The sequence below is a fragment of the Rhyacophila brunnea genome, unplaced genomic scaffold, assembly GCF_057557595.1.
Source record: "Rhyacophila brunnea isolate RB1 unplaced genomic scaffold, BYU_Rbru_1.0 scaffold_9, whole genome shotgun sequence".
In the NCBI taxonomy this organism is placed as follows: domain Eukaryota; kingdom Metazoa; phylum Arthropoda; class Insecta; order Trichoptera; family Rhyacophilidae; genus Rhyacophila; species Rhyacophila brunnea.
In genome coordinates this window covers 37,357,579-37,374,903 of record NW_028233361.1, presented here as the reverse complement: position 1 = coordinate 37,374,903, position 17,325 = coordinate 37,357,579, and the positions used below count along the sequence as shown (strand labels likewise).

Here is a 17,325-nt window from a genome sequence, read left to right as displayed (position 1 = left end):
AACGTAGAAACCATATACGACTACGTATTGAAACTTTCAAAAAAATTTACAGCTCCACAACAGCAGACTTCCCAAACCAGTCGATCAAAGATCATAACAATTACGATCCAGCCATCCCCAACGAATTTTCAAGACCACGAGCAATATGATCTTGAAGCCTCCTCCTTTTTCTAACAGTTCCCTCTACATCTGGATAGATATAAAATAAGATATTTTTCAGTGCTGACTCCGTCAATTCGAAGGAGAAACCACTGTAAAACGCCTATTTTTCCATTATTTTTTTTAACGAAGGGCCATGAGCTTTTTATTAATAGCTATACAAACGCGAGTACTACAGATGAAGAGGATAAAAGGCCGTTTGGCCTCGGTGCCTCATATTATACCTATCTATAATATAATAATAGCATGTCTACGGCAACTGTGCATTGAATTTTTATCATCACTGTGTAAGGTGTAAAACATTTCAGCTTCATTTACAAGCATACTCATAAGTTACTTAACAGTTACATATTTGAATACGTAAAAGACAAAATAGCCACAGTAGGTAATATCAGTGGCGAAGAGTGGAGGTAGGCTGTCAAGATCCGCCATAAATAGTGTACACTAAAGTTAGTCAGTCATACGTATTTGTTCTCATTAATATAGGATTACAATTTTCAAATGGTGTTGGTTAGTTTTTAAAATCCAATTAAACCCTGCGAAACCAAGCCATAATAGATAATAGTCAAAAATACTCATCTATCTATAAAATATTCAAAATTATGCAATAAAATCATACATAACTTTGGATATTTTACAGATAGAATATTTTTTATCTATTATAGTTTGGTTAGGCAGAGCTTAATGAATTTTAAATAATGAAAAAACAATAATATGTGTAATATGTATTCTTAATCCAACGAAAACAATTAATAAGTTGAATGAAAAAGTGTGCACAAATTTGTCGTTTCGCCCAAAATACACCAAAACTAAAATTGTTTGGTTTAGGCACGTGATACACCCCTGTTACAGGCGGGCTTCTCCCGGTGTAAAATAATCATTTAGTAGCTTAAGTCGAAACGTAACCCTGACCTCTAGAAACGGCTTCATAAAACATCTAATCTGATTCCTTGCTCAACCACGTAAGTATTTTTTATTCATATGTAAAGGCCTTCGTCCGGTGTGTGAAAATCGCATATTGGGCGGAGGTGTAATTAAGATAAATTTAATTTAATTTAAAAAGTATAAATGATGATGGATGAAAGCGATAATTTTAAGACTAAATATAAGTATTTAAATATAATAAATTTTGCCGCGCATTGTGCGTGAAATCCTCGCGCGCCGGCGCCAGGGTCAGGCTCGTGATTCGCCGAATCAAAGATCATGCGATAAAATTTGGCCAATCACGAGAGTCGTTTTTGCTGGACGGCGTCGGTACGCGAAATTTAAATAAATAAAAAGAAAATAAAAAGAATAAAGAAGGAGTAAGCGTCCCCTTTCCGACATATACGGACCTGCGTAACTAATTGCAAAACCTAAACATGTAAAGAAAGTGTAAAATATAAGGAATACCAAGTTACACGAGACAGACGTGGTTTTATTTAATTCCACCCTCAAATATATACTACTTTTTTTTTGTGAATCCGGGGTTCGATGGACACCTGAGCTAGCCGCAGGAACCCCGGGTATCTCACACGGTTTCAATTAAAACAAATACGTATGACAAACAAAATTTTTATTTGCACTATTTATGGAGGATCTTAATAGCCTACCCTCCACCCTTCACCATTGGGTAATATCATCGACACCTTAGTAGGCGTAAAAGGCCGTAAAGTCGCGTTGACACGAACCAAGTACACTTGGACCGAGCACCATCCAAGCGCACTAGTACGGGACATCTTCATACAAATTACTCCCATCCAAGCTACTTGGACCATGTCCTACTCATCCAAGCTAGCTTGGATAGGAATAACTAGTATGAAGATGTCTCATACGAGTGCGCTCGGTCCAAGTCAACTTGGATCGTGTCAATGCGGCTTAACTGCATTTTTGGATATTTTGACCTGATTGCCCTTTATTAAATAATTTTAAAGATAATAAATACAACAATAATCGGAATTTACTCAATATATCAATCAACTAAAAAATTACGATTCCAGCATTAAAAACTAGCATTGTGGTGTCATTCAAATTTATTAAAATCGTACTACTTACTGAAAAGTACGATTTTGCAGTTACGGACTTATACATAGGGGTCGATATGTTTAAAGTTTAAATTATGGCTTGCCTTTGTTTTTAATAAAAGTCTCAATCTGACGATTTCTGTTTTGCTATTGTTGAGATTTGCATGAGAATCGAGCGATGAGGTTGGCTAAAACTGACCCAAAATAAATGCAATCCACTTCATCCATCTTGCCAATCGTGTACTAAATGTTTTTAAAAATATTCACATTTGCTATTGCCTGAGCGGTGCAATTGGTAGCATGATCGGCAGTCAACTGAAAGGTTGGTGGTGGTAGTTGATTTTCGAATCGGTTACAACGGTTTATCGTTAATTGCATCAGCCAGATTCTCGAAAATTGTTGTTAAAAAGTTACTTAAAAAAAAATATTTGGAACAAAATTATTCGATGAAAGTGTTGGCGCATTGCATGTCTTATCGAGGGTGTAGATTCCATGTCTGCCATTTCATTATGCATATCCAGTGTATGGAAGTACGTAGTCTTCTGTGTTTTCTGTGAGTGTTTGGTGAAAAAGCTAATAATATAATATATCTGAATATTGCACTATGCTACTTAATATGCCCGGCCGTGGAGCAGAAATGGTGGATTATTTTACCATGATTTCTTGAAGAATGCATGAACTTTAAATAGGCATTGATTAGGTTCATTGAAGTCAATGACATATTAAATGGACAGCTCACTTCATATCGGCGCGCACGAGAAATTGTACATGAAAGTCATTCACAGATGTATAGGTAGACGTCACGTGACCATAGACGTATCCATTTCCATTATGCGATACAAGCTTCGAGAATTTATAGTAATATAACCTTTATTGTAATGGCGTATAGTGTCATTGCGTTAGAAACAGATTATCGGTTACTTACGACTTCTCGGAGATTAGACGCAAGTGAGCCCAGCGCATCACAGGCGTCTGTCCAATGGTTTCTGTCATTTAATTGCATTGAATAAACATTCATCAATATCTTAAAATGGAATTATATCAATAATAAATAATACTAACACATGAAAAGTGATATCCCATCTTTCTTGGAGTGTCTAGTAGATTTTTTTTACAATTTTTAACTAGGCACATTGGCATTTTGTAACACAATAATAACGGCGGAGTCGAAACCTGACAGTCAGAAATTTTGTATGGGCAGACCCAGCGGTATCGCCAGACCGCTTGCAAGCAGAATGTTTATTTGAGCGTAGGATGCCGATATTAAAATATGAATTTCGCCATCCGGCAGACCCGACACAAAGTGAGTGTCATTTTATTTTCCAGATGCTTCGTCCATATTAATGTCATTGATTGAAGTGAATGATAGTTCTCTATTGAGACTTAAAGCAAATAATCAAATTTAATGCATGAATTGAAGTCAATAGCCCCAATAAAATTTGCTTACTTCATTACTGGTATGTCAACATCGTTTTGAACAAAGAATAGACATTGATTTGAAGTAGGTATAACAAAAGGAAGTATTGCATCTGTTTCAATATTGACTGTCTAATACGATTAATAGAACATTTTCGGAAAGGTTCGAGTGAAAGCTAATTGAATTCGATATGATTAGATCTGTGTATAAGAGAAATCTTCGAAGAAGTAGAACGCGTCGAGACGTAACATAAAACCTGAGTCACGGGATTACGCCGCAGTTAGCAGCTAATGGCTAATGTAATCGATAAAACAAATGAAATGAACGGAGGCGCAAACTTACCGATCTTTTGACCCACAACTGTGGAAAATGGATTTCCACTCAGAGCTCCCACATTGAAGAAAGACATTTTCGGTGTTTTTATTTTGCAAAATATCGTCTGTCACTTTCCAAAGTCTCGTTCGAGTTGTCAAATACACAATAAATAAAGAGCGTTCGCATTTGCACTAATTTAACCATGTTCGCAAAACTCTCAATACTCGTAACAATACTTTTTGAAAATTACATTTGAAAATTTATTTAATTAACCACCTAGAGACCCTTATCATTTTCAATATGGCAATATTAAAGGTTATTTCAATTGATTTAAAAAGCATTTATACGTAACATAATACTAACTAGGTAAAATTATATTACAGATCTACAAACTTATCTAGAGAATGGCCAAAAATAGAACTACTAACTACCATAGGACGCCATATTGAAAAACGTCATTTGAATGTGTGTTTTGCCATTTACGAGTCGTGATTGGGTGGTTTTCGTCAGTGGCTCCCCAATTTCATTCTCGAGATAAGTTTGTAGGTCTGTAGGTGGTAAATTGATAAATTTTAAAATATCAAAGCAAAGAGATTATACTCCGTGCAATGCCGTTGTATCAAAGACATTGCACAAAATATAATATTTATTTAACAAAAAAACAGCAAATAAAAGATGAAGTTCATTAATTTCTTTTAATTTAGCAAATAAAATTTAAATATATGGGCTAATTTTTGATTTATTAAGTTTTTACAAATTTCATAATCGAACACGCTAATGCGGCAAATTTGAACCAACACTTTTTTGGTTGTCATGGATATAAAATGTTTATTTTAACAGTATCAACAAAATAATATTTTGCTTCACAATTACTTGCTACTCATGTGAAACGAGATATTTATAATTGCAATTTGTTATCATGACTAGTGCTATCATACATCCGAACACAGAGCCGGGGATTATTGATAACAATATGTTAATCAAATGTGTTCTCGAACAAGGACCGAAAGGGGAAGCGGGTCGCTTGTTTGCAGAAGAAGGAGTTCACCTTGAAGATGTAAAAATTCTTCGGCTAGAATTTTTGAACATTATAAGAATCGATCATCTGTGGATGTTAAAATCATTGACAAAATTGACTCTCACGCACAATCATATAGATTGCATCGAAAATCTTGAAACCCTGGTGAATCTTAACGAACTCGATCTATCGTTTAACAACATTAGCAAAATAGAAAATCTCAACAGTCTGTTGAATATCGAAGTACTGATGTTGAATCATAACAAAATTGAAAAGATAGAGAGTATGGAAAACCTAGAAAAACTTTTAATACTAAGTGTTGCAGGAAATCATATAACAGACTATAAAGAGGTAGGTATCTAAAAAATAATCCAAACTATGTTATAAACTTAAACAAAGTGATCTAATAATATACATAATAGATGAAGTATAGCGCAACTTCTATATTACGACCCACATGTCAGAGCACTGTATACAGTGACGGCTTGATGACTTTCTAGGTGGTGGGGTTTAGCCATTAATTATTAAATATACATACCTACCTACTTTCTCATATTATACATTATGTATCAAGCTACTAATAATTATATGATTTTGTTATTGGGAAAATGAGTATTTTTTCAGAATAAATAATATGATTTCTGAGTCGTTCTTAATCATCTCTAAAAAGCGTGCTTATAATAACTTACCTGATTAATAATAACAATAATTATAGACTTTCCATTAACAGTTTTGAACAATGACATACAAAGAGAGTTTTTACTCACTTATGGGGTTATTTGATTCACTCCTCTGTATGTGTATGCTAATGCTAATGCATTCACATCCTTTGTAGAATGAGATTTGTACCGTGGCGACGGGATCGGACAGAGTGACCCCACGTCGGTCAGTGAAAAATAAATGCCATAGCTTTTTTAATTTGTACATAAGTGTCACCGTGAAATAGGGCGTATTTAATTTAATTAATTATTATAATACCGCGTAATCATTATTATGTTATTATATATTTTATAAACATTGCTTTATTTATTTGTATAATAATTATAGATATATCTATAAAATTGATTTAGATGGATAAAATAAATTAAAAAGTTCATTTAATCATATAATTAAGTAGGTATCGGACGGTATATATCGGATGTGTATTTTTGACATGATAACGATGTGGGGATGGTCCCTACGAACCCTTAAGGTAGAGCCGCCACTGACTGTATATATTGTGAAATAACAGTAGTGGGGGTATAAAGAATGTATGTTAAAGAGCCGGGATAGGGGAATTTTTAGTTACGGCAGTGATGGTATGTCGGCCAAAAATTAGCAGAAAAATTAATATAGGTTTTCTTTACTATAGGTTTCTAATTTACTTTTCTTTAATAGAGGTTTTCCTTAGCGAACTCGTTGTGAGCATCGGTTATTAGCCATTATTCCAAATATATTTTGCCAAGATATAAAACCTTTAACCAGCTAGAATTTGGGTTCTATTAAGACTAGCACTCCCGTTGGCCTAGTGCGTAGACCGGCTGTATTTATAAATACTATATGAAGTCTGGGTCGCAGGTGAAAACCAACGGCTGGTCAAAAAAATGCATATTGTTTTTCAATGTATGTTTGATCTAGCGCAAGAACCCAATGTGTTGGGTGAATAACTAATAAGTTTAGTATTTCTTTAAACGTTAATAAAAATGTTAATAGAACCGCCACTCAGCAGGGACTCATATGCTCCGCTAAATATCATAATATAGGTACATTCACTTTTAGTCTAAGCTGTGGCGGCCCATGGCAGCATCAATTGTTTCTACTTGTAAGGTGGAGAACTAACCTATCATTGGTAATGTCAATTGGGCGGGCAATAACTGTGTTCAATGAAATCGCTTTAAATATTGGTATATATTACTTGCGTGAAGATGAGTTTACGTAAACGTTGTTTTATAAGTTCTTAAAAAAATAGGGTCTCTAGCTCATTATGTGTAATTTCATTTCATGTGTTTACTCGTATTATGTTGTGAATGTCGTTCACTATAAAATGTAAAAAAAAATGGATTATGACAATTCCCAGAATATTTAATCGATGTATTCATTTTAGGTGATATACTTGCGTCAGTTTAAAGAACTTCGATCGTTGAGCTTCAAAGACAACCCATGTTGCGAGGATCCAAAATGCATGATCTTCCTGAAAGCTACGCTGCCAACGGTTACCTACATTGATTATGTCATGGTCAGCAAAGAGGAGAAAAAAAAATGTTTTGCTGAATACAAGTAAGTCTAAAGAACCCTACAGTGTTATTATATAGTGTAATTATAATTAATACTATGTAGGGTGCTTCCACAAGCTGCCATCAAAGACCTTCTCAGAGGCGTGTTTCTCTAACGCAACATGATGCAACCGATTCGTGAAAATTTTTTAAAGGGGGCCCCATAAGAGTTAAAACCTGCCACTCTTATAAAATGAATGAATATATAGAAGGTTTTGTTTAAATATACCTTCATTATTGTAATTCACATATTTCCTTTCTATTCGATTGTAAATATACCTTAATTCGTGAAAACTATTTTCCAAATACTAAATTGGTAGGTATAGCACACTTGTAAATAATAAATATATGTTCAAATACTCGATAGATCGCTGATGAGGCAGTTAGAGGAGGCTGATGAAATACTGGAGGCAGCCAAAATGAAGAAGCGAGTACACAATGCACAATTGAAGTTCTATACTCTGTCTTTTGTGGAGTCTCTCAGCGGACCAGAGCTCTTTGAGGAGATGTTTCAGCAGGACGCTGATGGAAACGCTTTGCTCGAAGCTGGCAAAGAAATTAATGTCCTATGCGAGGAGTATCCTTTGATTGACTAGTTAGGTTTTGGTCATAGGCGGAGGACTGTATGGATCAAATCAATGATTGCCTACAGAAATTGGTTGATTATTAGATACGCCGATGATGGTCGAGCGGCTTACACGTCGGCTTATAATGTCGTGGGTCGCAGGTACGAATCCTGGGTCTGGCAAATACACATATTGTTTTTCAATGTGTGTTTATAGTCAGAGTATGGACTTATAGTTTGAGCAAGTGGCTAACATCCATTTCTCGTAAAAACAAAAATCTGATAATACAAACTTCCGCTCTGTGGAGGCCCTTCTAACCCCTGTGATCTTCTTAGGACCGGACATGGGGATATTATATCTATTATATTAATACAATAATGATGTTTTCTAGGGCTAAAAAGTAGATGGGGACTCTCTATATTAACCCCAAAGATGCAGCCGGCCCCGTCTGCCGTACTTGTTTTCCTTGAATGTACTATGTGGTCTTTATACTTTGTAATGAAGCTTCTCGCTGTTTGACCATTATATTTTATAAATAATATAAAATATATTTTCTTAACAATATAAATAAGATACAAGGTATTCTACGTTCAGACAATGCAGGATTTGGTTGAATTTGGATTGACTCAATATTCAGTGAGGGAAAATGAAGTCAAGATGTTTAATGAAGTGATCGACAATGCTAGACAGATCAGTCTGCACAAATGCATAGAGTATGTAATTCATTTTATTCTCTCTTAATAATTCTAAATTATATCAGAAATATGATATACCCAGACTAAAGTTGGGAGATTTTTTTCTTACGGTGATAATTGGTAAATTAGGTGTGATTGGTAAATTTGAAAAATCAAAGTCCCATTGAGAAATGTTTTCTTTTAGGATAGTAAATGAATACATGAAAGAAAAGCAGCAGCTTATCGTGTCTCTTTCCTCATTGGAGTTGCCGACGTCCGCATCAGACGGTGGCGTTTTCGCCGACATGGAGGAGTTTGTGGCTGAGCACAATGAAAAATTTGCCACGCTGAACAAAAATTTGTGGAACGTGCTCATGACTGAAGAGATGGCACTTTTTGAACAGTGTGAAGTGAGTGATGCTAGAGTCATTCAGATATAAGCTATTCTCATTAGATACGTAATTACTTTAGCTAGTTCCATTGGAGTAATGACATTTTAATAGGCCTAACAGTGGGTATCTATTATTGTACCACAGTATTTCCATATTTGCTTCTTTATTTGGTAATTTTGGTATTAATTTGTTATTGTATTCTGTGTCAGTGTGTATTTGCCATTTCTGAATGCGTATAGTGCTTGAAGATGGCGAAAGGTGAAACCCGGTTCGCAAAAAAATACTTAAATGGAATACATAGAACAAAACCTGAATCAATTATAATTTAAATTCAAATTCCATCAAGCATCATTAGTCTATACTCTATACTTTTTTCTTAACCTTTTTACACCTGCGGACCACTGAAAATAGGAGAAACGTTTTGCGGACTGTTAACATGGAAATAAAAAATTATTGTTTATATATTAACGTATAATGACGTCTGATCGCAGTTGATTTCACACTTCGTCGCTTTAGGATTTGTTTCCCGAATAGACCAAATGTCAATTTTTCAGGAGACGAAAAACAAATTTCATTGTCGTATATTGAAATATCAGTAGATGTATCAATCATTCTTTCTACACTGTATGATTGCAACATTATCTAAGAATAGATTCCAAGAATAATATACTGGTATAAATCAGTAAATGCACAGAAAATGCGTTTTATTTACAAGTACTCGTTGTGGATATTCGGGAAATTTTTAGCGTTCTCTCAGAATAATGGATATTCGGGACAAAACAAGGACGTTCGGGACTTAAGTCCGTAGCGTATTGCTGCACGGCCCACGGATTACTGAGTGGTCAAAAAGTACGCACCTCAAATGTTATATTTATTTACACGATAATTGTTAATGATTACTTTTACTATTTAAATACCTAATGATCGTAATAACCCAAGTTCATAGATAATAATAACATGCGGCATTCGCTTTTTTCGGTTTTTTTCGTAATAAGTAATAAAATAGTTTTTAATAATCTTTTTTTATTATTCAACGAATAATTCACAAGATTTAAGAATGTACCATTCTAATTATTGAACATACATAATTTTGAAAATCACTTCTGAGAAAATATATTATAACCAATAGAAAAAATCTTTTTGAAAAAAGTAAGACACCCGGCAGGAATCGTCCCTGCATCTCCTGGGCTTACGATCCAGTCCACGAATTATCCACTATGCTACGAGGTGACATACTTATGACGACAAACTTTAACTATTGGCCTTTTAATACCTGCTCATCAGTATTCTTCAAAATCAAGCGACTATCGGCGATCGGTTTTTGTTTATTAAATAAAAGTAGGTATCTACTACTTCAATTACTAACCGACGTCACGGATTTCTCCAATATTTTATGATGGTACTTACTCGTACTTGCTAACAATTTTATATTAATACTTTTTCCAAAAAAAAAAAAAAACTATGTATATAATATATCTGTATATTATTATATCTATATATTTCTATAATTAACAATTAAACTTATTACAAACCACCAAATAAATATTATATATTTACTATTGGAATGACAACACAAAATAATAGCATCTATAAATTAATTACCATTGGCTGCTAATATTAGGTAGATACCAATATCCTAAGTATATAATATTCACCAAATAAATAATTACTAACATACATATTAAATTAAATTAACTATCAGCGCATTCAAAAATAAATAATAGCATCGCCTTTATTTTCATAGAAATACCTAGATTAAAAGTAAAATAAAGACAAACAATGTTTGATTAAAAATAATTTGAAATAATAATTATTTTTTACGTCATAGTAGTTGCCGGGTCATACTGTAGAATTCATGTAACCGTTGGGATTTTGTGTCATTTATCAAAACAAAATGCAGTGATTTAGGTTAAAATACTCACTTCCATAACTCTACTGTAAGTTCAGGGCGAACTGGTGATGTATCAGCTATGAATGATCTCTTCAAATTTGATGAATTCACTATTAAAACAATAGTAACTTTAAAAACAATATCAATAAGACGAAATTTGAAAGAGCACTCCGGACGGCCGAAAAATATGAAAGTGGGCGTGATTGTTTTAGAGCTAGACAGCGTGAATGTGGGAGCGAGATGCACGGCGTCAGCGCGGTTTGATTGGCTAAAAGTCATATTCGGGAAATAAAAACTCAGCCAGAGATTTATTTCGACCGAAATTAACTTGGATATTCAGGTACGAATAGTTGGACATTCGGGAGAACAACACGGAGTAATTGTAACTTAACATGGCGTATTCGGGTTTTTCAAAAAAATATCTCTGTTCCTAGATAAAAATATATTGTTTTTATAAATGATTTCGGTAGAGTTCGATAAAAGAAATTGAACTGCATTAAAATGTCGATTTCGACAAAATGGATATTCGGGAAACAAATCCTATAGCGACGACTTGTAGGTGCATGGGTTTTGAAGATTTTATTGGAATTTTTAGCATAGGCATTTGAACGCGAAAAAGTCGTGGCTACCAGAAAATTTCTGCGGACCATTTTTATTTATTTATATTGTTGGAAAAAAGATAAAATTATGTAAGATAAATATCCCAAATATATTTAATAATAAAATATGCCAATTTTGGGATGCGACCCATAGATGTATATTATTTAAGAGTGATTTTGCATTCTATTAAAACATTTTTATATACGCTTGTGATAATAATGCTGAGCATTTTCATCTCAGTGCATCCCAGGCAAATAAATCTTAAAACATAAATGTATGTTAGCTACAATAATGAATTTAGAAAATGAAATAGCATATTACCTACCAGTGGCGAAGACTCCATCCCGACCATGTCCGATCCTAATAGGATCATATGGGCCTCCACAGAGTAGAGGTTTGTATTAACAGATTTTGTTTTTTACGAGAAATGGATGTCAGCCACTTGCTCAACCTATTAGGTCCATACCCTGACTCACACACAAATTGAAAAACAATATGTGTACTTGCCAGACCCAGGATTCGAACCTGAGACCCACGGCGTGATAGTCCAACGCTTATGCCGCGCGGCCACCGAAGACTCCATACTAGGCGATTATTTAAAGCCTACCTTCTTAAGAAAAATATTTTTTAATATTATATTGACATATTAAATAATATAATCACATCATAATAGTTTTACGATTTTTCCACTATTTCAATAAGCACCATTTATGGCATGTCTCGAAGGTTTAAAAAAATAAGCGACATCTCGTTTCGTTTCACATATTGTATGGATTCTGTTCGCGTGAATCGAAAACTTTTTTTACATGAAGTTTGTTTCTCATAATTTCAAGACGTCTGCGGCGGCCCATATAAATTGGTAAGCTATTTAAGGAGCGCTTACATTTTACGTAAGTGCACATTTATTCAAAATAATTTATAAGATAATTTAAAAAAATAATTTCTATGGGATTCAATCACAATATATAAATATTGATTGTTGTTAAAAATAATAAATAATTTATCTCGTGATTTTTATTTGTCAGTTAGTTTATTCATAGACTAAGACAATTTATTCAGCCAGGTATGTCAGTTGAAATCTGATGTCGTATCTAAGTCTGTGTTTTAAATATAGAAGTATTTTAAAATGTCTAGTTTACGGGTTAAATTATAAATTGTTATGTAACAGATTCACAACAACGGATATTTTCAATATATTTTGAGCGTATCTTGCGTTTATATTTAGGAAAATACATATTTCAAATTAATTGCTTAATTTTATACCATCAGTGAGCTTTTGAAATTTCATCGGTTTTTGTGTAGGTACCTACCTATTCATCAGTAGTTATGTCGGATTATCTTCTTATTTCCCATAAATACATCTAACAAGTATGCTTTCTCCACAGCCTACCTGTTTCCAAAAGTCACCCTTCGCCACTGTTACCTACATATAGGGTGTTCATCCAAAATTTTCGAATGCGATTTTACGCCAGATATATAATACGCCCGTATAATTGCGTTCATCCAAATTTAGTACATAAGCATCTCGCCGAACCCGAACACCTAATGCCCCTCTACCATAAGTTTAGCGAACCAATTGCTAAATTCGGCAGAGTCCATTTTTGACAGATCGCAACTGACAGCCCGCGTTTGTTGATAATTGTCATAGGTACTTGTTTTCTTCCGTATTTCATTATGATTCAGTGTATTATTTTGATTATTGTCTAATGGTACTATCTATTTTACAATTGATTCTATAATTGGTGCTTCATTTTATTCAATCATGAATGCTTTATTTATAGGTACTAAACTTTGCTTTCGTAGATAAAGCTAATCTACAATGCCGCAAATTTCGTAAAAGCGGCAACGCTTTCAAATTTAAGAGTCTCGTTAGTAAATACACATCAGACGGAGATTCATGAAATCAAATAAATACAAGTAATATAATATTTTGAACAACTCAATTCACATGATTATGCTGGAATCGATTTATGCATAATAATTATATGGTAGGTAGGTATACTATCACGATAACCATTTACTTTCATTTGTTTATATTGTAATGATTATTTATTCAATAACGTTTATTCGGCATTCGGATTATCCGGCCATGATGTAGTATTAATCGAAAAATAAAAGAAATAATACGAAAGTAAATGTAATAGCGAGTTCAAAATATATGGACCACTAGGGATATCTAGCGGCAAAATGTGAAAAATTGTCATTTATTTGACAGTTAAGTGCCCATAGCATCAAAAACTGACCATAGAGAAAAAATATTTTTCTGTTTTAATATAAGGAATACTTGTTTCAAATAGACGCGCATGTACAAACACCGTTATTTGAATGGAGCATAATGGAACACGGCGGCACCCGTATATACAAATCCGCAGATAAGTGGGTGAACACTCGACAAGTTTTATTACGGCAATAAACGGTTTCGGCGTAAGGTGAGACCGTCATAAACCATTCGGTTCGGCTTATTTCCATGGATACCTTGATAGTCTTAGTAAATCTTTTTTTAGTTTTAATTTCATATTTTTACACACTATAGAACAAAATTTTAATCAACATCTTTCTACTATATTATAGATAGGGCATGCTAAAGCAAAGTTAAAGTAGTATATAAAATCTAATAAATAAATGAAACTGAGAAATAGTCCGTTTGACAACGGGATAGTTTGATACATAGAGATTGTTCTCCCTAGTAAAAATGATTGGTATTCTTGCAGGAAACGCGAGTTCAGTTTGCAGAAAACGTGAAAGACTTGGCGGTCAAGATGGTCGAAGCGACGAGGGCCGCGTTCACCTCGTGGCGAGAGAGAGAAGGCGCATGGACCATACGGCAAGGGGAGGTACTTACGCAGATGATGGGGGCCAAGAATCCGCCTTACACTGAGGATTCCCTCGTCGGAAAGGTATAATTGTTGGACTACATAACTGGGCGCAGGCCAAAACGTCTCGAATGGATGCAGAATTTTATGTCTACATTTTAAGATATCAAAGGATGAAAATTAAGAATTTGAGGTATCTTTGGAATCCTTTGATCAATCTGTAGGCTTTTATGTCAAGATATATGTCATTATTATGCCCTACCTTTTCTCATCCTAGAATAATGAACGTTTGATGATCATATAAAATATATTTGTACCATAAAAGGGTAATATTATAAACGTCGTTGTTTGATGAGAATAAAGCTAAATTCGTACGATACGTCAGATGTACGTTGTTATAGCACCTCGTAATTTAAATTGTTCTTTTATCAAAACACACATAATACCTTTCATTTTATTGATAAATAATATTCTTTTCTTTTGACCATCTCCGATCCTGACAGGGCCTCTACAAGATAGGGGTTTGTATTAACAGATTTTTGTTTTTACAAGAAGTACTTCTTAGCCACTTGCTCAATCTATGAGGTCTATACTCTGACTCCAAACACAAATTGAAAAAAATTATGTGACCCAGGGTTTGAACCTGGGACCCACGACATTATAGGCCGACGCACCGCTCGGCCATCGTGGGTAAAACTGTAGGCTATGCTTAGGTTAGGGCAGGACTGTACTTCATAGAATCAAATAATATTACAGTAGTTAGTAAAATATATTGAGTTGGAGTTTGTAATTGAATAATATTTGAGAAATTGAAGCATTCTGCATTTATTTATATTACGATGGTTTGATATATTATTACAAGATGTTGTAACTGATGCGATTAATAATTTCTTCTTCTTCACTTTCCTAAATCTTCACATCCTCATTCTTTTCTGATTAACTGACAGCGAAAGCGATATCTGCATCGGCCATATTATGTTTCAAAGCATAAGGAAGTCATTCATTTTCATTTTGCTTACAACACTTGTTTTCTATTTCGAGCTAATTTGATTTATATAAAAATATCGAAACTTTGTCCATTTTATGCACGGATTTGTCGACGAGAGTTGACAAAGCTGTTTGTAATAGTAGCAATGGTACATAATTTATAGTTAAATGTCACTGAAGCCGTTGAGTATGGTGTTGTTTTAGTTCATGGCGGACAGGGACCTCCTGATGGACGTAGTGGCGCAGTCGGCCGACTTGCATGTCCGCTTCATCGACAAGAGAGAGGACTACACCATGTCTCGAATCAACACCTGGCAGAATGATCTGGTCGATGCAGTCAACAGGTGGGTTTCAAGCGACAGTATCTGATTTATTCATTTGCATGTCCCTCACTGTTGAGGATCATGAGTTCTTTGAAATGTTCTAGTTATGTTTCTCCAGTGTGGCAGGTCAACCAGATAAGTGAGATAAACGCAAATTACAAATTTGCTCTAATATTAAATAAAGTCGCCTGCTCTATTTTACTATTCTGGTATTAATATTTTATACACTTTATTATTATTATGTCAATACTCGACAAATAATTATTCTTAACCCGAAAACTAACCATAATTCAAGTGGATGTATTAATAAATAATAAACAAAAAATCACTAAACATACAATCAATACCATTAATTTTACCTCGAATACCATTTGAAAAACGCTATTTTAGAATATCACACTGTCTTTAACCTTAGTGATAGGTAGGGGGGCCCGCCAAAGATCCTGGCCTGGGGTCCCCCTTCAGGATGTGGGGTCCATGTTTTCGTATATAAATTGTTTTACGTGTGGTGTGCCGCGGAATTCTGGGAAGATCTTTGGTATGCAGTGGGCGAGAAAAGGTTGCGGAGCACTGGTGTAGGCCACCTCTCCCTTAAGTGTCGACCCTCGATGTTTCTGATGGCAATGAACCTTTCCAAATTATTGTTTTCCCTTCAGGTTGGTTACCAATATTAACAGAATTTGAGATAACACCTATAAATTGTCGTTGAGAAATTTCGTAATTACCTGATATTGGTGTTGACTGTCCCCATAAGCAAAAAGGCAGCTTTTCGCCAAAGTCACATTTTGAGACAATGAGACATTAACATTTTTACAACTTTTCTTAATAAATTTTTAAATAATTTGTATGAATCATTTGTTATTTATATATATGTATATTTTTAATCGATGCTGTGTTTTTGCTTATGAAACTCGTTATAATGTCTTTTTGTTTAGAATAACTACCGCTTTTGTGAAAAAAAACGAAAAACAATATGTCTATTATTATATTGAAATAAATTTTATACCGCTTTTGACTTTATGTCAAATGGTTCAGAATTTCACATAGAGCATTATCTGTACACTAACTCAATTTCTTATTTTTGTCGAAAATCATGCCTTTTTCCTTATGAAGGCAGTCAGTAGTGGAAGACCGCTAACTAGCATTCCAATACTAATGGCAGATTGGTTCTACATCTCGGGAGAAGAAACAATTATTGCTCTATTGAAGAAAAAACAAAATAATATGCATTATTCTTCATCAATACACTTCTTACTTTGTCAGGTTTTCTTTATTTTGTAGGGATGAGGTTGATCGCGATAGGAGCCGAGTGTTGGAGATAGGTTATTTCCTGGACAATCAGAATGATGAATGGGAACGACTCATTACTGATTTAACGACAGAAAAGAGCACACCTGATATGTCTGCGCTACTTTTCAACAAGGATTCAAACCTCTCATAAACTTAAACTTGCACTTCAGCAAACGGTTGGTCTAATTCATTAGGTACATATTGGCAATGTGTTATGTTTACCATAATTTCTATCAATTATTTCTAATGAATAAACTAGATAAATATTGTTAACGTGTGATTAAAAACCAATTGGGGCCAAAACAAACATTTATTATTTTTTCATTACTGGATGATAATATGGTTTAGGAGTGAAGCGGTAAATAAACTTCCACTAGATCTGAAAGTTATTAATGAATAATCTGATAAGACTGATAACAATGTAATGTTAGACAAACGAAAATAATGTTATAATCTTTATAGAACATACATAATATAAAAACAACTCAAATACGGTGGAACCTTTATATGAAGCGTCTAATTCCAAAAAGTGATAAGTCCAAATTTGGTTAAAATCGAGAAAAAAATCCGCACGTGTTCTTTGTATAATTTTACACAATATGTATTGATCTATAAATTCCATAAC

At 34.1% G+C, this 17,325-nt stretch overlaps 2 protein-coding genes across 2 annotated transcripts in view; one reads left to right on the top strand and one right to left on the bottom strand.

Annotated features, from left to right (window-relative positions):
* The window catches only part of LOC147063588 (TOM1-like protein 2), a 44,787-nt gene extending 40,726 nt beyond the window's left edge, over window positions 1–4,061 (bottom strand). The window contains exon 1 of the mRNA XM_085959611.1: window positions 3,922–4,061. Coding sequence (XP_085815737.1) covers window positions 3,922–3,988 — 67 coding nt within the window. The 5' untranslated portion in view covers window positions 3,989–4,061. The remainder of the gene's footprint in view (window positions 1–3,921) is intronic.
* A 766-nt stretch (window positions 4,062–4,827) lies between these two features.
* Window positions 4,828–16,999, top strand: LOC147063587 (dynein regulatory complex subunit 3-like). Its single transcript, XM_085959612.1, has 8 exons — window positions 4,828–5,263; window positions 6,996–7,168; window positions 7,532–7,741; window positions 8,303–8,443; window positions 8,610–8,814; window positions 13,999–14,184; window positions 15,292–15,431; window positions 16,692–16,999. Exons 1-8 carry the CDS (start codon window positions 4,868–4,870, stop codon window positions 16,849–16,851), a joined length of 1,611 nt encoding a protein of 536 aa, XP_085815738.1. The 5' UTR covers window positions 4,828–4,867; the 3' UTR covers window positions 16,852–16,999.
* The last annotated feature ends 326 nt before the right edge of the window (window positions 17,000–17,325 follow it).